Below are 22,610 nucleotides of genomic sequence, written 5' to 3' on the forward strand. Positions count from 1 at the left end.
TTGATGTATCTAGTTCATTTTACATTAAAATGTGTCTTTGCAGAACAAAGTCACAGCTGGGAATCATGAGATGATGTGCCCATGGAAGGATAATGTGCTGCCTCCTTTTCCTTTGCAGTGTTTTAGCTCTCAAGTGGGAAATAATTACAACAAACCTCATCTGAGGCAAAAGGAAGTGATGAAAGCAGATATTATCATTCAAATATGTGGCATTCCCTTCCTTCCATGGGTGTCTTTAAGAGCACACACATCTACAGCAGATGGCTTAGGGAGCAAGTCACTCCGCATGACGATACCATGGTCTTCTTAAGGCCCCCTTGCAACCCATAATTTATGAAGCAAAGGCTATTACAATCTTCATCCTATCCAACCCCTTGCTTAAAAGCTGATAGTGAATAGAAAAAGTAAAAATCACAAACTGCTTCGCTTCCAAAACAATGCCTCAAATCAGCATCGAATATGAATGACTTCAGGGGAAATAACTTCAATCTCTGGCTAAGTTACACATACACGAGGGTGATAGAGGCAGTTTAAACTTTCAGAACAGACAACTGCAGGGAGCCAGAAAGCTGGAATTTAAATAGTACAACACCGCCACCTAGAGGTCAAGCACTAAGGAATTGGATGCTGCAACTGCACTGGGTGAAAAGCCCAGATCAGAAAAGCATCACTGACTTTGCATCAAAGTGCAATGAGAGACATTTAATTGAGCACAAGTTTTCCTCAGGATACAGAATATTGGAGAAATGCTACAGCACAGAAAATATGCTTCCCCCATCACTACCTTCAAGGACAGGTGCTGAGCACGTCACCAAGAATGGGAACAGAGAACAGCCCTTCCCACACACAATGTCAAGGTCCTGGGGAGGGAGAGTGGTTAGAGGGCTTTTGTAGAAGATATGACATTTAAGCTGACCTTGGGGGGATGAACAGAATTTCTACAAGCCAAGGGAAGGAGATTCCAAGCTGAAGGAAAAGCATGAGCTATTAATCTCAACTGTGAACACGTACAAGCTTTACTCTTATTTCACCACCAGTTCACTACAGGTTGTTCACTGCAAGTGTTTTTAAGACACTTGGAAAAAGAAATAAAAATCATATTTCCAATCCCACTGAAAATGTTCCAGTAAAGTATCCTTCAGTGTATTTTTATTATATTCTGCTCGAATAGGCATTTCTTAAAGAAAGGAGTCTAATAAACTTAGGAACGTGGGATATAAACCAAGGCAAACAGACTTCTCTATTGCAGGTCTTCTCAAAGAATTTAATGTTTGACCGTACATAGTAAACCTCCAAGCAGAGACTGCAGAATGCCGTTTCCAAAATTTAACTGTTAGAATTTGTTTTCTGCAAAACACCTCATGAGAAAACCATCCCTCCCTACTAGGGAAGCAAGGTCAGCGGTTTAAGAATGCAGATTCTAGAATCAAACTGCATAGATTCCAATTCTAGCGCCACCACTGACAATTGCGCCTCTCCAGGGCTCAGCTTCCCCATTTGCAAATAGGAATAGCGGGCCTACCTCTCCCGGTATCGTGAAGATTGAGTGAGGTAATAAACACAGAAACCACCGAAAACAATCAGTAGAAGTTGCTGTCCCTTCATATCCTTCCTGCATGCTCTTTATGTCCAGTCTTTCAGCCCCGTAGGAACAGTTCAACAAAGATGCTATTAACAGAAACACACTCCAGCTGCCACCTACATTGCCTTAGAAAACTGTGTTCAAGGAGTTCCCATCATAGCTCAGCGGTTAACAAATCCAACTAGGATCCATGAAGATGCGGGTTTGATCCCTGGCCTTGCTCAGCGGGCTAAGGATCTGACATTGCCGTGAGCTGTATAGGTCACATAAGCAGCTCGGATCTGGCATTGGTGTGGCTGTGGCGTGGGCCGGTGGCTACAGGTCCGATTAGACCCCTAGGCTGGGAACCTCCATACACCTCAAGTACAGCCCTAAAAGGCAAAAAACAAACAAACAAACAAAACAAAAAAACTGTGTTCAAGATCTCTGGGGGGAAAGGAGGGGAGTGTTTAAATTGACTTTGCTTAGATGAAAAACAATAATGATATTCACTAACCTCTTTTGGATATAAGTGGGAGAACTTTACAGCATCTGCAAAACAGGACACAGAGAAGCTTAACAAAGCCCACAAATAATACACATTAAGCTTGTGATCATCGTAATTTTATCTTTAAAATTTTCTGTGTACATGGAGAAGGTAAATTAACAAATACTTTGAGCATTTTGTGTTGGGACATTACATACATGTCTGTGTATACACATGGGCACATATGTGAACATGTGTACGTACGCATGTGTGTAAACAGGAGAGGCAATGGTATGGGAAACAGCTCACTTTGCTGCAAAAGATTTTAAGGGTTTTACTTTACCACCTCACCCAGCTCTGGGAGGTAGCCTGGTACAGATAAACATCCATTCAGATGAAAAACATTTCAGGCAAACCCTTTATCGTTTTCTGATTTTTCTATTTCCTTTTCCTGAATTGTCCCCTTTCCTCATTAACTTTACTTCATTTCGCCTGTTCTCTTTAATCATTCCCTGAATTTATAATTTTCCATAATAGTAGAAAAAAATATTTCTTGGTCACATATGGGTCAGGGTACACTCATCTTGCATCATCTCCACTGGGCCAATGGGTGCCTGATGCTGGAGATGAAGGCAGGCAGCACTGGGCTGCCAGGCCCGGAGCACAGGTCCCCCCTTCACCATCAACTAGATCTACGAATGGGCTGGCCACCTGGTATACCCAGAACAGCACGGTTTAGAGCCACTGCTCTGGCATAGCCATTAACGGCATCTCCTCCACTCTCAACAGCATCCTGGTTCGGGGCTTAAGAATCCCCTAGACGAGGCTTTTTATTCCCCTGGACTTCAGTTTCCATAATTCGAAAAAGGATATGGGATTGCATGGTATTTTAAGAGGGTTTTTTTTTTTTTTAATCTGTTTCTATGACTTTCATTTCAGTTTCAAAATTTAACTTCTAAATTAGTCTAGGAGTTCCCATCGTGGTGCAGTGGTTAAAGAATCCAACTAGGAACCATGAGGTTGCAGGTTTGATCCCTGGCCTTGCTCAGTGGGTTAAGGATCCGGCGTTACTGTGAGCTGTGGTTGCAGACACGGCTCGGATCCCTCGTTGCTGTGGCTCTGGTGTAGGCTGGCGGCTACAGCTCCGATTAGACTCCTAGCCTGGGAACTCCATATGCCGTGGGAGTGGCCCTAGAAAAGGCAAAAAATAAAATAAAATAAAATTAGTCCAACAGCAAAATTAAAAATCTTTCAACCTCTACCTCCCTCCTTTCTATAGACTAATGTATACTTTACTCCAACCAGTTGAGACCAACCTAAATAAGGCAGAACTGACCTTATTTAAGCGTTAGTAATGAGTATCTCAGAAATCACAAGAAATGAAAAACAAGCTGGGATTGGTACATATTCTGTATAATGATACTTGACTCATCTCCTCACCTGCTTCCTGGCTTGGATGCAACTGACCCAAGATATTCCCCACCATAGTGAGATCTGTTGGTATGAAATACCACAGCCAAAACACCCATTTTTACCCAGGCCTAGACCTTCTACCCTAGAGAGAAACAGGCCAAGAGAGATGCCTGCACACAGGGCATGAAATTCCTGCAACAGGTCCTAAAACATAAGGCGTTTGGAAATGGATAATGACAGTGGGACAAGATAACGTTTCATCACCCCAACCTCCTGTGATTTAGGTTAAAAAAAAAAAAAACTGATTCTGGAGTAAATACATTTATTGATACCCATTTCATATAGTTCAATGAAATAATCTATAAATATAAAAGCACTTCTCTTTTGGATATCACCATGGTCCATGTAAATACTCAACAGTCAGAATCGTCTGCAGGAAGCACTCCAAGTCACACAGTTAGGTTTACAGACCTGAATATACATATTTCATTAAACAGTGGCACTTATGTACTCAAGTGGTCCAGTGGCTTTGGAAGATAGGACTACTGGGCATGTGAAGTAAAAATAACATGGAAGTTTAAACCGATGGGGAGGGTATCAACTTTCAACAAAAAGAAACAATTATGAATTAATATCCTAGGTGAAGAAAGTACCACAGCTGACACTTGGCATCTGAATACTGGAGATGAAGAAGGTTTTAACGACACAAGTCATGACGCCACATCCAGTGGACAGTCCGCCAGTGCCTTAGGGTCACTCACGGTCAACAGGACAGCAATTCTGAAAGGATCTTGATAGCTCAGAATAAAAAAGTATGTGGCAACTGGTAACAAGTTTTAAAGAAAAGTGAGCTAAGTATTTCAATGACATGAGTTTCTCTCCTAGGAGGAGACTGTGGGGAAAACAATTTTTTTTTTAATTTCCTTTGTTACAGTGATCAGAATCATTTATCTAATACATGAGAAGGAACCCAGGTATCTGGTACCCAAAACACAGGTGCAAAAATTTTCTTCTGTTTCAAAAGTTTGTTTCCCGATACTTTCAAGAAACCTAATGCAGCAGCCACTGTTGAGCCTTGCTCTCGACTTGATGCAGCGTAAAATTTTCTCATTCCTGCAGAAACATACAGGACTGTCCTTTGCTGCAGTCAGACCACGTGTCCTCTGAATTAGCGAGCAAATGCACTTCGAAGGTCTGAGGTGTGCAAGGTCCAAAACTGAACTCTGGGAGGCAGGGTTAGAACTTAAGCAAGGCAGAATTTTGAGCGACTACTCAAATGAAAATCTAAGCAAAGCATAGAAAACTTCAGTTCTATTATTTTCAACTGGTAACATTCCCTGGTAAGGATAGGTAAGCGGTGTTATCTCCAGGTCCAAAACATCCCAACTACTTAAAGTAGGCCACCAAAGAGGAGAAAAACACACTTCAGTTCTGTGGTGTCTAGAATTCTTTTTTGCCTTTTCTTTTTTTTTTTTTTAAAAAAGAGAGAGAGAGTATCTTCAGTTGCACACCACTGGTTGAAGGAGTTTTCATCCGAATGAGAAACTCTACCCCTTGTCTCTAGTGGGACAGGCACCAGATTCCCACAAGCGGCAACTTCCATGTCCTGTAGCACATGGCCTCTGACCCTGGAGTGAAGAATAAGCCAGCACGGAGCCCTGACCGCTGGCATTCAGGCTAGATGGCATTTCGCGGCGTGCCGTTGTGTGTCAACGCTTTCAGGCTGGGGGCACTGCTCTGGTGACCACAGCTCCTGTGAGAAGTCACACCAACCTCAAAAACCTCATGAATAGCTTTACGGAAACAGTGGAAGTTGTAGTCTATTAAACCTGCACAGGAGAGAAAAAGACTGTCAATCTTGAAACTACCTACTAGGGGACATTTGGTGACAGAAAAAAATAATTGATATGTATTAAAAAACATATATCCAACTGAGGAATTCTTTATGCTGGAAACGTGAAAAGCACATACCCAATTTTAACACGGGTTACCTCTGGGGCCTGGGAGTGAAGAGGGGAAATAAAAAAGCAATTGGGAAGACAAATTTGCTAAGAAAATTTACAATGAAACCTAAGGAGAAAGCAAAATACTTTTTGATTTCGAAAGCTTCTCCCTTTTACACATCTCCAGGGCAGCCAACGAAAAGCTGAAGGAAACAGCTAGAACAATAGTCTGGCAAACTGCTCAGCAGAGCCCTGGGCTTGGGAGGGGTCGGGGAGGCCCATCAGGCAGGGCCTCAGGAAGCCTGCTCCCCACTTCAGGCAGGGCAACTCCTTCTTCATCTGTTTTAGGAACTGACTCCCAAAGAAGATTCTGGTCAAACAAAGGGTTCCTTGCAGGTACATAGTGACACACGACCAATTCTGGACCCGGAGATACATGCAAGTGTATGCAACTTCCGTAAGGAAGGGGATCTATTCTTTCCTCCACCCCATTCCTCCTTAATGGCCAGAACATGGCTAAGATGGCTGGAGCTCCAGGAGCCATTCCAGACCATAAGGTGAACTCGAGAATAAAAGCCAGTGCTGAGAACGGCAGAGCAGAAAAGAAACGCACCTACATCCTCAACGATATGGGGACATAAAGACATTAACACAAGAAACAAATTACAATAACCTGAGGTTAAATCTACTACAGACGTGAAAGCAAGCCAGAGGTGGGAGAGCCAAGTGCAGCGTGAAAACAGCAAGGAAAGCGTCAGGGGTGAGGCAGGACTTTGAGGATACAGGCAAGATTTAATCAGGCAGGAAAGAGGACCAAAGTCACAAAACAGCAGGGAGCTGGCAAGGACAACACAGCACACAGGTGGAAGACAGGAAAGAAACTGGTCTGACTGCAGATAGGAGAAGAGAATTATTGGGATTATGTACTGGGAATAGAGTCTGAATAAGCAAGTTAGAGTCAAGTTAAGGAGGTCCTTCAGATTCAGGGAAAAATTAAAGTGTTGATAAGTTCAACCACACTGACTTTTATGCAAATGGTAAAATTAAATTGTCAATCAGAAAAATTTGAGGAGTTCCCGTCGTGGCTCAGTGGTTAACGAACCCGACTAGGATCCACAAAGACATGGGTTTGATCCTTGGCCTCGCTCAGTAGGTTACAGATCTGGCATTGCCATGAGCCGTGGTGGAGGTCACAGATGCAGCTCAGATCCCGAATTGCTGTGGCGTAGGCCAGCAGCTACAGCTCCAGTTCAACCCCTAGCCTGCAACTTCCAAGGGTGCAGCCCTAAACAGACAAAAGATAAAAAAAACAAAAAAAACAAAAACTTGAACACTGGCTGGACATGTGATATCATGAAATCACCATCAATGTTATGTTTTTTAACGGTCATAGTTATGCTTAAAAAAGAGCACTACTTCTAGAGATATCTGCTGAAATCTGTATAGACAAAATGATTTGATATCAGAAATCTGCTTCAAAATAACCCAGTAGGAAAAAAGGTATAGAGATGAAATAAGAATGGCTAGGACTCTGGTAACTGCTCAATCTGGGTGATAGGTAAAAAGGGGTTTGTTACATTATTTTCTCTAGTTTTTTATATGCTAGATAGTTTCTACAACAATAGAGTAGAAGATAACAATTCAGTTGTGTGGAAGTCCCCATTGTGGTAAGCGGTAAGGAACTCAACTAGTATCCATGAGGATGCAGGTTCGATCCCTGGCCTTGCTTAATGGGTTAAGGATCTGGTGTTGCCATGACCTGTGGTGTAGGTCACAGACACAGCTTGGAGCCAACTGTAGCTGGTGGGCAGCTGTAGCTCCAATTTGACCCCTAGCCTGGAAATTTCCATATGCTGCAGTTGTGGCCCTAAAGAGAAAAAAGAAAAACAATTCAGTTGTGGGGAAGATATACAGGACACACAAGACTGACCACATGCTGCTGACTGTTGAAGCAGGGAGATAGGTACATGGAGAATCACTGTGCTGGTCTACTTTTGTATATATTCGAAAATTTCCATAACTAAAAGTTTGTAAAATTTTTAAAAATTAGAAATGGAGACAAAGAACTCCTAGGAAGTACAGAAAAGATAGAGTACAAAAGAGATAAAAAATATGTGAACAAGCAAATCACCAGAGAAAACACCTAAACTGGCATAAAAAGGTTCGTGCAATGAAAAAGACTTTTGCTCTAAACAGCAATTAAAGTAAAAATCAGAACCAAATGAGATACCATTTCATGCCTGCCACACTTATGACAACTAAAAGGTCTAACAGTATCAAACATTATGAAGGACATGAAGTAATGAGAACAGCAGCAGTGCCAGGGATGAAAATGATAAAGCCACTTTGGAGAGCAATTCAGTCATGCCTAACAAAGTGGAAGATGTATGTCTTCTCTAAATTCCACTCCTAAATGCTTACTCTAGAGAAAGACTCCGTATGTGCAAAGACAAGCTGGTGCATGAGCATTTCTTGCAAAACTATTTGTAACTTAAAAATCATCTAAATGTCCAGCAAGAAGAAAATAAACTGTGGTATATGCAATCCACAGAATACTGTGGGGCAGTGAAAATGAATGAACCAGAGCTACATGCTATGGACATGGAACAATATCAAAAGCAACCTCCAGGGAAGAAGAACGAGTAAGCTGAAGACGATTTACAACTTGACATCATTTACACAAAGATACACAATACCTTATATTGTTTAAGGACAGATATGAAGTAAAAGACTAAATCATGCACAGGAAAAACAAAACACCGCATTCAACAGAGCGCAAGAGGGGGTTTCAACTGAGAAACACACAGTGGACAAATGTGTATTTGTCATGTTTCAATTCTTAAGCTGAAAGATGAACACACACATTATTTTAACCCAAAGAACTGTGTATATCTGGAATACTTTGTTCCTATCAACATTAGTGAAATAATACTAATTCATACAATATTAATATTACAACCAGGCAAAAGAGCAGGGGCTGGTTGCGATGAACACAAGAGGGCTACAGTAGATCCTTGAGTAGTTAAAAACATGGTAAAAGTAACTTTCTGAACAGGAGACTGCCCTTAGAATAAAAGGTGACACATACTGAGCCCTCAATATATGCAATGAATGCAGTACCACAGGCCTGGAGGGAGGAGGACCTGGAGTCACTGACAGAGGAAATGGAAAGGAAACCCGAGAAACAAGAAATAAATGGTAATATCTGGTTAGGCATTCCCATCGTGGCTCAGCAGGTTATGAACCCAACCAGTATCCATGAGGATGCAGGTTTGATCTCTGGCCTTGCTCAGTGGGCTAAAGATCCCAAGTTGCTGTGAGCTGTGGTGTAGGTTGCAGACTCGGCTCAGATCCCGCATTGCTGTGGCTGTGGCACAGGCCAACAGCTGCAGCTCCAATTCAATCCCTAGCCCGGGAATTTCCATATGTGTGTGTGCACCCCTAAAAAGCCAAAAAAAAAAAAAAAAAGATTTGGTTAAAATTAAAAGAATGGGAAAAGGGCAACACAGAACCCCCACTTTGAAATCATCTGCAAGGGCCTCTTGAGCAATTATACCACACAATTACCTGACTACCACATATCCCAGCTTGGACACTAGAAATACAGCATAACTAGTAACAGAAGTAGGGCAGCCAGGCGAGTCGTGAAAGAAAGTGGAAAACATTCATCGGTTTGTGACACCATGGACAAGAGAGCAATCAAACATTTAAGCGAAGATGTCTTACTAAGAGATCCCAATGGGGAAACTGGTCCAAGTCAGAGCTGGAGGTGTGACTGTTTCAATCAACTCCACAGAGGAGATTAAACAAAGCCTGGTGAGGTGCACTGACCAGGACAGCAAGTGAAAAAGTGAGTGGGAGACCTGGCTCCGAAGGACACTCAGAACTGAGCAAAAGGAAAATGGAAACTGTGGGACAGGTGGCCAGAGACACAAATACATAGAAGAACCCAGAGAGTTCCATTTCAGGGAAGCAAAGAGAGAGGAAAGCTTTAAGAAGGCGGGACTGACAGGGTCACACTTCGGAAGGCTGGAGAGGCCACAGAAGGCAGCAGGACAGTGACCTGGAAACCTCTCAAACAGTCTCAGCAGACTGGTTCAGGTGGAAACCAAACCACAGGCAGTTAGACAGGTATCAGAAGGGTCTGAAATGAGAGAGGCTGGAATAAAAAACTTGATTTAAAGTAAAAGACCAAAGAAAGACGGAGAAATTCTGGACTCTACATGGACGAAAAGGCGCCAAAGTAGTTTGAGCTGGTAAAGCCTCTTGTTTTCAAGAACCGAAGAAATTATGACAAAGACCTTATATAAAAAAACAGCTTTTTGGCCACACCTGCAGCATGCAGAAGTTCCCAGACCAGGGATCAAACCCACATCACAGCAGTCACCCAAGCCACAGCAGCGACAACACCAGACCCTTCACCCACCAAGCCACCAGGGAAATCCTAAAGACATTTTTTTTCAAATGCCATTACCTTTTCGTTCAAAACTTTCTTCCCTAAGAATGCAGACCAGTGCCAAAAATTTAGTCACCTCCTTTAAATAAAGAACAGTTGTATTATTCAGCTTGATGATGGCCATAGATTCTTTGTCATAAGCACTTCCACTTCCATCTTCCTTTAACCTGTTTTAAAACAAAGTACCGGTCGTTAGAGGTTTCCCAATTAGGCATTTTGTCACGTTTGCACAATGACAAATCTTTCCACCCAGTTTCCTGAACATCTTTTGAGAAAGAAGAATGCTGACTCAGCCACAGTGGAACAGAAATCGGGTTTAGGTACAGGTGTCCAAACTCTGCTGCAGTATTCCATGTGTTCACACCATCCTGTTTACTAGGATGCATAGAACACAGCAGGCTTCCAATCTTCCCTTATATTCAGCTGTGCTGACACCATCTCCCAATAAGAAAGGACCCCAAATATGAAAACCACTATTAGTAAAAAAGGCATAAGTACAAAAACTAAAACAAATACAGTCTACCAAAGAGCCTGTGAAAATCTCATGGCTGCAAAGTGAACCATACAGAGTCTGAAAACTATTTCATTTATTAGACTAGAATTGTCTGAATTACACAGAGTCCTCCTTTAAAAAATGTAAAACAAGAGTCAAGTAAGAAGCAAACTGAACTTCAATAAAGCACACCAAATTGCATACGTAGACTGCATGAAGAACAGTGAAATGATGGCTATTTCTCCTTTCTGTACTTGAAATTCCTGGGCTAGGGATGGAATCAGAGCTGCAGCTGAGGCCTAGGCCCCAGCCACAGCAACACTGGATTGAGCCACATCTGTGTCCTATGCCACAGCCTGCAGCAGCCCAAAACCTTAATCCACCTGAGTGAGGCCAGGGATTGAACCCACATCCTCATAGACACTATGTCAGTTTCTTGACCCACTGAGCAACAACTCCTTAATATTGTACTTTATAATGTAAAATGTGGTTTCAATGTATCTTATACTGAAAATGAACTTAACAACTAAGTTTAATTTTTTAATTATAAAAACTGGTTTATACAATTTTGATTTATTTTAAAGAAAAAGCAAATGTTCTGGGAGTTCCCACTGTGCTCAGTAGGTTAAGAATCCAGCACAGTGTCCATGAGGATGCAGGTTCAATCCCTGGCCTCACTCAGTGGGTTAAGGATCCCGTATTGCCACAACCGCATGTAGGCTGCAGATGCAGCTCAGATTTGGTGTAGTCGTGGCTGCTGGCAGCTGCAGCTCCAATTCAACCCCTAGCCTGGGAACTTCTGTATGCTGCAGGTGCAGCCTTAAAAAGAAAAGAAAGAAGAGGGGGGCGAAGGATGGAGGGAAGGAAGGAAAGAAGGGAGGGAGGAAGGAGCGAGCAAATGTTCTATTCATCTATTTTTAAAACTAGGAACGGGAACATAAAACTTTCCTGCATAACCTACAGAAACACCTCATTTTCACTATGGAAAGGATTAAAAAAAGGAGAATGCATAATCACAAGAGTGAAAAATAGGCATGGAAGAGAAGAACAGACAGGTAACAAACAGATAAAACAAATGCATTTTCCTACTCAGAGGCAGCTGGAGAGAAACACTGACAAATTAGGCAGAAAAACCAAGGTGAAGGGTAGGGACAGAGAGATGAGAGGAATTTTGACCAGGTGGAGCAGAGAGGAACAACAGATAAAGGACAAAGGTTTCAGAAAGCAAAGGTAATGTCAGAGCATCAAGAAAAGTGCCTTGGGGGAGTTCCCATTGTGGTTAAGTGGGTTAGGAACCCAACTAGTATCCATGAGGACGTGGGTTCGATCCTTGGGTTCGTTCAGTGGGTTAAAGCTCTGGTGTTGCCAAAAGCTGCAATGTAGGTCTCAGAGGTAGCTCGGATCCCAAGTGGTTGTGGCTGTGGTGTAAGCCAGCAGCTGCAGCTCCGATTCAGCCCCCAGCCTGGGAACTTCCATATGCCACAGATGCAGCCCTAAAAAGCAAAAAGAAAAAAGAAAAAAAGTGCCTTGAGAGTGCTGGCATTAAAACATGAGATGAATCAGAGCTATGAGAGGCTGCAGAGGTTACTGGCTTTTGAAATACCGATAAGTTTTGCAAAGTTTCCACCTGTCCTTTGGACTTTTCTACAAAATCACTTCTTTGCTAGCTTTTACAAATTTCTGTATAGAGTTTGGTGAATTTACATAAAAGAAGAGTTTATATTTCAGAGACTTATTTTGGAAACTTAGGTGTATGGGTCACATCTTTTTTTTATGATTTTTATTTTTTCCATTATAGATGATTTACAGAGTTGTCAAATTTCTACTTTACAGCAAAGTGACCCAATCGTATATACAATATTCTTTTTCTCACATTATCCTCCATCATGTTCCATCACAAGTGACTAAATATAGTTCCCTGTGCTATACAGTAGGATCCAATCTAAGTTCATCTCACACCCAGGATTTTTTTTTCCCCCTTTCTGGCCACCTTGCAGCTTATGGAGTTCCCAGGCCAGGGATCAGATCCAAGCCACAGTCAAGACCTAAGCCACAACTGTGGCAACACCGGATCCTTAACTCACTGTGCCGGGCTGAGGATCGAACCTGTATCCCAGCGCTCCCAAGACGCTGCTGATCCAGTTGTGCCACTGTGGGACCTCATGACATCCAGAATTCTGATTTCTTTGTTTCTGAGCTCTCCGAAAGGTTAAGGATCCCTCAATCCCATAAAGCCTAAGGTCAAATTAGGGACCAGTACATACTTTGTAATTGAGAATGTTTTAGATCTAAGTTGCAGTGGTGAGAAGACATAATACAAACTTCCCAAATAATAGCAGGCAAAACTTCCAGTGCTAAGTCTGGCACTAGTCACGCTTTTTCAGCTGCTCTTCCAGTCTGAAGGAGGAGGACCCAGCAGCATACCTACAGAGAAACCATCTCCAAGTTGAAGTACTATGGTCAGAGCAATTCTTCATACAGTACTTGACAGATGCCTCAGAAATGAATCCCCAGGACAAATCAAGCTGGTAAGTTTTCCACTTGTCTGAGATCTTGCAGAAATACAGGTACCACTTACCCATATATACAAGACACATCAATTACAACATCAATCATGTCACAGCAAAGTTCATAAGACTGCATATCCACAGGAGAACTGTCGGTTGCAATGTAGATTTTGCTGACAACATCGAAGAGAAAAGCTTTTTCAATACCTGAATTCTTGAAAAAACAAAATTAAGGAACTGTTCAGTTTTTTTTAAGAATCACAATTTGGAAACTTATCGAATATCTTGAATCACTGATTAACATACTGATTATACAACTGAATACCAAAAAAACAAATAGTACTTGGTTAGGGGACAGTTCTCTTAACTCAAGAATAAATGTGGAATTACTTCTCTGCTCTGATTTACTGACAAAACTGTACCAGTCGCACTTGTTTTTTCCTTCCTCCTATTTCTTAAAATGAATTAACTTTTAAGACACCACCGAAAACTACCCAAAAAATCCTCCGGGGGGGGGGGGGAATCAAGCCATGCTACATTTTCAACAATCCTTTTTTTGTGGCAATAATCAATCTCCAGTTCGAATGACCTGCTACCACAGAGGCTTTATATGGCAATTAGCAAACCATAAAAGAATGGTTTGACAACAACATCTAACATAAGCCAAAAGCCCAGAGAATTGGGGATCACTACACATTGAATCCTTCAAAGCAATGTTTGGAAAATAGACTGGCAGAATGCTAAATTTATTGTAGGACTATCCTTTTTTATTAAGCTGAATCCTCAAAATACGAAATGTGAAAAATGACACTGAGATTACAGTTAACAAGGAAGGGATCAATTTTTCAATGTGACTTCCAATAAGGCAGAGATTAAGTTGAGCCGAATTCCCAAAACCCTGTCTATTCCAGTTTCTACTCTTCCTTCAGTAAACAGGTATCATGAAGACATTGTCAATTAGGAAAACACAAGGAAATTCTTCACCAGGTCATTTTAAGACAAAAAGGAGGGGGAAGGGACTTCTAAGGAAAATGCAGAAAATAACTCAAGCAAGCCCTTTTTTAACTGTTTTTATTAGTTACTTTACATTTAAGTGTATCATTAGTCTCTAAGCTTGATTCAGACTAATTCAAGCCCTTTTTTTTTTTTTTGGAGACTTTGATAATACGAATACAGCTCGGCAAAAACAGAATCAGTAACTACAGTGAAGTAAACAGCTCACTTACTGATATAAAGATATTTAATAGGTTTTCCAGGGTTGGCAGTTGTGGAATAAGTTTCTGCACCACCTTACTGAAGGCTTCAAATATTGAATGGTCATAGATACTAGTCAAATAAAAGCTGAAAAACACAATAGTTTGATTAATTTGAAAACTATCTTAAGTCCAGTGACAATTGTCATTAACATATAAAAGCTTAAATTTCTTAACATTTGATTTCATCAAGTTCAAATGAAGCCTCTTTTCCTGTGCACCATCCACAACATTCAAGATGACAAATGCAGTTTCCCCACCTGGCCTGTAGCTCTCCATCCCTTTATTGCATTCAAACTGAGGTAACTGAGGTGGTACCTAGGAATGCATTTTCAGGTGCAAAAACCTGATATTCACCTAAGTCTTTACAATCTGATCCAAAAAGCTTGATTTCTTAAGGCCATCACTGACGAAACCCAAGAAAAAGCTCAGAGGAGATAGATAATATTTACTACATAAGAGTATTATTCAGGTTTCTACTAAAATGTTACCTCCTCAGAACGTTCTTTCCTGATTCCCTCACCTAAAATACTACCCCTGTACCCAGTGCCTTCAGCCCCTTTCCCCTGGCTTGTTTTTTTTCATAGCACTAAGAACTTAAAATTACACTATACATTTTTTTTTCTTCTTTTTAGGGCCACAGCTGCAGCATACAGAAGTTCCCAGGCTAGGGGTCGCATTGGAGCTGCAGCTGCGGGCCTAAGCAACAGACACAGCAATGTAGGATCCAAGCCACGTCTGCAAGCTACACCACAGCTCATGGCAACGCCTGAGTCACACCTGCGACCTACATCAAAAGCTCATGGCAACGCTGGATCCTTAACCCACTGAGCAAGGCCAGGGATCAAACCCACATCCTCATGGATACCAGTCAGGTTCCATAACCCACTGAGCCATAATGGGAACTCCCTACTATACATTTATCTGTAAGTGTTTTTGAGCTGTCACATTCTTCAGAATGTAAGCTCCATGAGGGCAGAAACTTTGCTGCCCTTGCTCACAGCTGCAGCCCCAATGCCCTAAAGAGTGCTCATAAACATCTGCTGAACAAATGAAAAATTAAATTGGTGCTTAGAATTTTATGTAAATAACACATTAAGGAAGATGGGAGTTGAGGCTCTATAGAGAATGGAACAGCTATCTGGAGGCCTGAAAAGGATATACAGCGAAGTAAATTTTGTAGATTTAACAAAACACATATTTAAACGAGAGAGGCCTTTAACAGTTTAAATAGCGTGGCTAATTCTACCTGCCTTGTCACTCAGGAAGTATACTCTTCATCCATAGTTGTATCCATGATGTAATTAAAACACGCATTACAAAGTCAGAGACATAGAACTGTTTATATCACACTTCATGGGTAATTTAAAGATACTTTCAAAGAGCACACCTAAAAATCCAACCTGGATGGGGCTCTAATCTAGATGTTAGAACAACAGGACAGGTGAGACCAAAATGATCTCCCCTCAGACACTAAGGACAAAGGAATATTTTAGACGAGCAATTCAAGACGGTCCTGCAGGAAATGTGCAGCTTGGAGGTGGATGGGGACCAGGAAGAACCTCCAAGGCACAGGGCAATTTAGTAAGCTGAGTTTCTGGAAACTGAAAATCTACTCAAGCCTCATCCATAAGCTTGCTGGTAATTAATAAAAGCTTAATGCAAAACTAACATGGCCTGGAGCCCCATAAAGAACTGGGGGGAAGGGATGGTGTGTACCACTGAGGTGGGATGCCCCAGGAAGAGACACAGATGAAGTTTAGGGAGGATCAGAAGGGTTCCCATGGGCTCTGGGGAACAGCACAACCATGGCTTAAAATCCATTATTCATGGTGGGAAAAAAACAAGACTGAGGAATTTTATGGGAAGGTACTCTCATTTCCTCTTACAAATATTGCTGAATTTTTTTAAAGCATAAATTACTTGTACATAGTTTAATACAGGCAAACAAGAGGTCAATGAGCTTTTCCATGTGGTTTCCTAAGAGAATAACAGAAAGCTCTTGAGCCAGGGGCCCTAGAGAATATTAGGGGTAGGGATGGGGCTTGGCTTGAGTCTATATAGGGAAGTCATTGTAACAGACCAGGGATAAGGAAATAGCTATGGTTTGTCTCTCCACTGCTTCCCCTTTAAGCTGTTTATATCATCAAAAGAACATTTTCTTAGGTACTTTTTATTACTCATTTCTACCTAAACCATAAAAGTAAATACAAAGGATGTAGGAGATATTCTTCACACACTTTTAGAATGCAAGTACACAAATCATCAAATCTCTCTAGCAGATATGGTTTAATAATAAATTTCTTAATGACATTTAATTATGAATCAGCAGTTCTTTAAACTTCATAGCAGCCCTAAGCAGATTTATAGGACACATTCGCCTAACCCAATTTTTAGAGATGCATAAAAGCAGACAATGTTTTCAAAAACATAAACCAGATACATAAGAATCCAGACTTAAAACTGTACCCTCTTTAAAAGGTTCTTCCTACTGAAAGAGATACTGTGAAAATTCAAGCTACAGAGTTCTCCAATCAACGAGACAGAGATTCCCTGAACTGAAGCAAGAAGGGAAAAAAAAATGATGAAACCAAGAGAGGGGAGTCCCAAAGCAGATTTACACCATGAGGAAACAGCCTGACTCCAGTCTCTTGAGATGAATTTGTAAACGCACCAAGAGAAACACTTCACGTGACTTCAACCTCTGGGAAAATACAAAAAAGTGGAAAAATAACTTTTCAGTAACATCGGGCTCCCAAAACCGCTTGAATTCAACAAAGAAAAGATCAAAAACATCATAGATCTGGGGAGGGTATACGGGTAACAGAGAGCTACGTGTTTGTAATGACAGAGATGGGAATACATTTACACACTTTTCAGGGCTCTCATATCAAACACACAGGTTGTTACCTAAGGTGGAGTTTTTCTAGCCCAGCATCTGCAAGGTCATCATTGGCCCTTTGATGAATATCCCTCTGTGTTTCTATTTTGTGATCATCAGACAGACCATCAACTTTGTGAATAAAAACCTCAAAATTCATGTCTGGATTAACTTTGTAGGCTTTAGAAACAGTAATGTGAAGTCTTGTTAAAGCCTCCATGTAGTCATCCTGTAAGTCAGAACAAAATATTTTTTAAAAAGAAATCTTGCATTAAGAAAGCCTCAAACCACCTCTTTCCCCAACCACAGAAAATATATTATCCTAATTATTCAGAAATATTCAAACATCCAAACACATTAACTTATACCACTAAATCCTCAATCTCTCAGGATAAAAAAATTCAACTACCAAGTTAATACTTGTAATTTTTTAAACGGATAATATAAGGAAAGGAAATGGGGAATGGACATTTCTTCCCAATAGAATTTTTTTTAAGTAATCCCAGCTCTGCCATTTATTAGATGTGTGACTTTCAGCAGGTTGCTTAGACTCTGATCTGTTTACTCGAACATAAAATTGGAATTACAGTACCTACCTCACAGTATTGTGAAGAAGAAAGTAAATAGACCATGTATGTGAAAGCACCCATTACAGAGCCTGTCACTCAGAAAGCATTCCTAACTAATGCTTAAGCTCAGAAAACGTAAGATTCTTAAGGACAGAGACATGTCCCGTTTGTCTGAGTGCCTGCCAAAGGCTAGGCCCTCAACAAGTACTGGTTAAACTCAACTCAATTTGGGCAATTAAAGAAACTATGCACTTTAACATTTATGGACTTGGTTCTCACATTCCTCCTTTTATTATGGGCACTGATGAGACCTCTTCAGTGACTGACATCAATGTGGTGAAGTTAAGAGAGTACAGCAATATCTACCACTAACAAAAATGGAAGGCTACCCATTCACTGGAACTCAGGGATGTAAGCCATATCCCTAATCATTTGATATTCCTTACTTATACAATGGCACACCTGCTCCCTAAGCACCTGTGCAGGTACATCTCTCACACTGTTAGGGAACGTACTGGCAAAGAAATAAGCTGCAAGAAGCGCATGACAAAGACGAGAAACAACTTTCCTTTGTTCCTATATCTTCTGCCACCAGAGAAGTAAACATCATCATTTCTAACTACCTGTGCATCAATGACATATATCAATGCTCCTGTTCCCCTGAAGATCATCTCATAGTCAAAAGTTGGGTCAAAAAAGTCCATTTGCCCAGGAAAATCCCATATTTGGAAATTCACAAAGGAGCTATTAGAAATGTCATCTTTGTAAATCTTGTTGGTACTTTCCAAAAAGAGGGTCTCATTGGGCGACATTTTATGAAACACCACCTGTTAAAAGAAAGAAGACAATTTAACGGCTACCCAACTTTGTATTTAAAGTACAAAATTCCACCCTGAATTAACATAATTTAAAGAATTTCATCCTAAAGCAAAAATTTTAAAAGAGGTAAAAAGTGGAGGCCCCGCTGTGGCTCAGTGGGTTAAGAATCCAACTGCAGCAGCTTGGGTTACTGCTGAAACACAGGTTCAATCTCCAGCCCCAGCATAGTAGGTTAAGGATCTGGCATAGGTTGCAGCTGCAGCTCAGATTCAATCCCCAGCCCAGGAACTTCTGTATGCTACAGGTGCGGCCATAAAAAATAGTAGTAAAATAAAAGGAGTAAAAAGTGAATGGTGTATCCACTAGTACTTATTATCCTTTAACTTCCAACAGAAGACACCAAAGTATGAAATGAAATCACCAGAAAAACTGAAACTTCTCTGCTATTTTCTCTGTATTTGATACTAGGAGAAGCAACATCTCTCGTCTCAGTTCAATTTTTTTTTCTGTTAAACTGCATTAATTCTGCCAAAATCTACTTTAAGATTACCAAAGTATATAGCTAAAGTTGAAAAAGTTTTGTTCATTGAAAACTTTCAGGCTCTGAGGAATAATCAGAAATGAAACTGACGAGACTCCTGCCCTCAATGGATTTGCAGCCTTGTGGAAGAAAATAAAACTACGGCAAATTATACCAAGTAAAAAGTGACGTTACTGGGGAAGGAGGGGAGCCCTGGCTGTGGTGCAATGGTATCAGCATCTTGGGAGTGCTGAAACATGGGTTCAATCCCCAATCCCGCACAGTGGGTTAAAGACCCCCAACACTGCCTCAACTGCAGCTCAGGTCAAGACCGTGGCTCAGCTCTGATCCCTAGACCAGGAGCTCCATATGTCCAGAGGCAACCAAAAATGAAAACAAAACAAAAACAAAAACTGGAGGAGGAGGAATATATTTGGGAGGGGCTAAGTTTGGGAGTTGACAGGGAAAAGACAGTTCCCATGAGAGAAAAATGGTAAAGGTAACTGTTAATTAAAATAATCACAGTCAATACAATTCTAACACAAAACTAATTTTCCCCTCACTGTTACTTTCTAGAAAAGAAAAACAGACAGTTACTCCCAAGGTTTAGGCAGTGAGCAACAAGTGAAAAGAATTAAAATCACTTTGCTAAAAACCTACCATAAAATGTACTCAGATTTCTCCATAAAGGTGACAAGATAAAACACAGTAATTCAGTCAATTCGGAAGGCTATTTTTAAAAAATATCATGTCTACATAATATCACGCAGAGACCTTTATTTTGGAGAGACCTTTGCAACAGAGTGGAAAGGGCAAAACACCAGGGATCTAGCATTTTACTACCAGCTCACTTTGTGTGTAAGAGGTATAGCTGAGAGCTCAATCCTGCCCCTACGTCCTCCTGACCAAAAAGTGCATAGCCCTCCATCCGTTCCTGACAGACCCCAAGTGAAAGTTGGCATAGGTCTGCAGATGTTCTCCAGGTCTCAGAAAATTCCTGTAGCCACATACAAACGGGCAACATCACTAGTAACTATGCTCACCGGGCCACAGATACTAAAATAGGTGGGAAAAGTGCCCCCAATTCCCACTAACGTCACAGTAAAGTCTCCTTCAAACTAGTAACAAGAGCGGGCATTACAAGGGCTAGGGAGTTAGTCGCAACTCTTTCTGATGCTGCTCCCTGGGGCTCACCTGGGAAGCCCTTGCAAACTGAGGTCACCTGAAGTGAAAGGAACACTCAACCAGGGCCAGGGAGGGAGTCCAGGAAGTTCTCCAAGTTAGAACCATGGAGCACGTCTCAGTTTCGTGAATGGAAGAGGGGCTGGGTCCCAGGAGGCGAGATCCCGGGCGGAGCCACAGGCACCTGCCTCGCTCTGGCCACTCGGGGAATACGGGACCCACTCGGCCTCGGCAGACCTGGGCGTGGACTCTGAGACTGGGGTCCCCGCTGCGGCCGCGCCCGGGCTCTGCTCCCAGAAGAGAAGAGAAAGCGCGCTGGGACAGCCCAGCCGGCCACCCCGGCCTACGCCCTCCTCGGGGCCTCCCCGCCCTGCGGCCACCCGCGCCCCCGGGGAGGGGAGGGGGGAGGGGCGGAGGGGCCGGCGCGGCCCCACTCACCTTCTGGATGGAAGACTTGCCGCTGCGCCGGAGCCCCATGAGCAGAATCCTCGGCTTGGAGCTGTCAGCACCCCCCGGGCCACAGCCTCCACCGGCCCCCGCCCCAACCCCGCCACCCCCGGCTGCAGCCTCCTCTTCCTCCTCCTCCACGCCGTAGCCGAAGTCCTTTGGGAACGAGTCCGCCGCGCCGTAACTGCCGGCGAGGGGCGTCTCCTCTGCCCCGTACTGCAGGGACATGGTGCCGGAGCCGGAGCCGGAGCCGCCGCCGCCCGCGCCCTGACAGGCCAGGCCAGGCCGAGCCAGGCCGCCGCCTCCCCAGTCCGCTGCCGCCGCCGCCGCCCCCGGCAGCCGCCACAGCCGTGCGGCCCGCCCCCCGGAGCCCGGCTCTCATAGGCTCCGCGCCCGGGCCCAGCCTCTCATTGGCTACCCGAGCTGCCACTCGGGAGCAGCAGGGTAGGTGGTGCCCGTCACGTGCCCGGAATCACCTGACTCGGAGCTGTGGAGGGGGGAGGAGGAGTCACGAGGAGGGTGGCTCGGCCCGGGCCGAGCCCGCTGCCCTCCGCCCCGACGCGCACCTCGGTCCTGCCCAGCCTTGCTTCTCACCGCTCCCCTGCCTGCCTCGGGCTCCAGAGGCCATCGCAATAGCAGATGCTCTCTGGACACTTGGGAGAAAAAAACGATTGCCCTCCTCCTACTATTGTGCTCGCCCAACCAGTATTTATTGATGCCCGCGAAGTCCTGGGGCACAAAACTGGAACCGACTCGGACCCTGCCTGTCCTCAAGTTGCTCCAAGATTAATAGAGCCTGGGCCTCTGCGTAAGTACCTTCAGTACTAGGTATGAACTGGGAAGGTCAAAGGTACAGATAAAACAGCTCGGGGAGTTGGGTGGGTGAAAACGTCTCTTAGGAGCTGGCGTCTGAGCTGGTCTAAAAGGGTGGATCTGGTTGGGATATGCAAGAGTATAGAGGAGGAGCCTGACAGAATGTGGGCACAGCCTCAACCAAGGCAGTCCAGAGTGAGATACAGTTCGTTTTAGCAGGTACCCGGACCCTGATAGGAAAGCACACGCAAGCAAGCTAGAATGTTTTATCCTCTTTCTTCAGCAAATCACTGGCAATGAATACTGCTGCCACTTCAAGAACAGGACCTAATTCCCTCTGCTTCTCACTTAGTCAAAGTCTACTTCTTCATTAATTCTATCCTCCCACAGAACACTGCCCCTTCTATGACCTCGTTCAGATGGGAGACCAAAGGAAAGAATAATGAAAGCAAACCGGAGCAAATGCTTGTCACCAGATATGTTTGGGAAAGCTAGAGGGAGGAATTTTCAGTCAGACTTTAGAACTGGAAATTTGTCAAAAGAGGATCTTCCTCTTAAAGGGGGCGGGGGTGGTGATGCTAGTGTTCCAAGCAAACTAACTTTTTGATTATGAAAGGAAAGCATGTATGCAAATTTGGGACTTGGTTATGTCTGAATCTACAAGTTAAAGATGGGACACATCCGTAGAGGTCATCTTGTCCAACCTCTCACCTAGAGAATCCACTCCACAGCGTCTGACTGATGGATATTATGCAGCATACACTTCAGTAGTTCCAAGGGAAGAGAGCTCACTATCTCAATGGGCAGTCAATTCCACTGTGGTAAAATTTTGTCTGTCTCTTATTGAGGCCCCAAATTACACTCTCTGCCACTTAAACACTGGAATGTAGAAGCACTGGGCTTCATCCTTTTCATGACAGCATCTCAGATATTAGTCTTCATTACCCACTAAGTTTTCTGTTCCACATTCCATACTCAATTCCTTCGGCCATTCCTTCTACAGTAATGACCCGTAGCACTTTCTGTATTAGAAAAGTTCTACCTCCACACTGTTGAACATAGTAGCCAATGTGGATTGAGCACTGGAAATGTTGCTAGTGTGACTGAGGAACTGAATTTTTAATGGCATTTTAGTTGCCAGATGTGGCTAGTGGCTACCATAATGAACAGCACAGTCTTCTATTTTCTTTGTTGTTTTTTTTGTTTGTTTTTTTTGCCATTTCTTGGGCCACTCCCGTGGCATATGGAGGTTCCCAGGCTAGGGGT

At 42.9% G+C, this 22,610-nt stretch overlaps 1 protein-coding gene across 1 annotated transcript; it reads right to left on the reverse strand.

Annotated features, from left to right (window-relative positions):
* On the reverse strand, positions 3,767-20,878 carry RRAGC (Ras related GTP binding C). The gene is made up of 7 exons (XM_003127801.4): positions 20,523-20,878; positions 18,187-18,390; positions 17,024-17,223; positions 14,087-14,201; positions 12,932-13,074; positions 9,879-10,027; positions 3,767-5,290 (listed from the first exon to the last, which is right to left on the reverse strand). The coding sequence occupies exons 1-7, from the start codon at positions 20,757-20,759 to the stop codon at positions 5,139-5,141; spliced, it is 1,200 nt and encodes a 399-aa protein (XP_003127849.1). The 5' UTR covers positions 20,760-20,878; the 3' UTR covers positions 3,767-5,138.

This window comes from Sus scrofa, chromosome 6, assembly GCF_000003025.6.
Source record: "Sus scrofa isolate TJ Tabasco breed Duroc chromosome 6, Sscrofa11.1, whole genome shotgun sequence".
In the NCBI taxonomy this organism is placed as follows: domain Eukaryota; kingdom Metazoa; phylum Chordata; class Mammalia; order Artiodactyla; family Suidae; genus Sus; species Sus scrofa.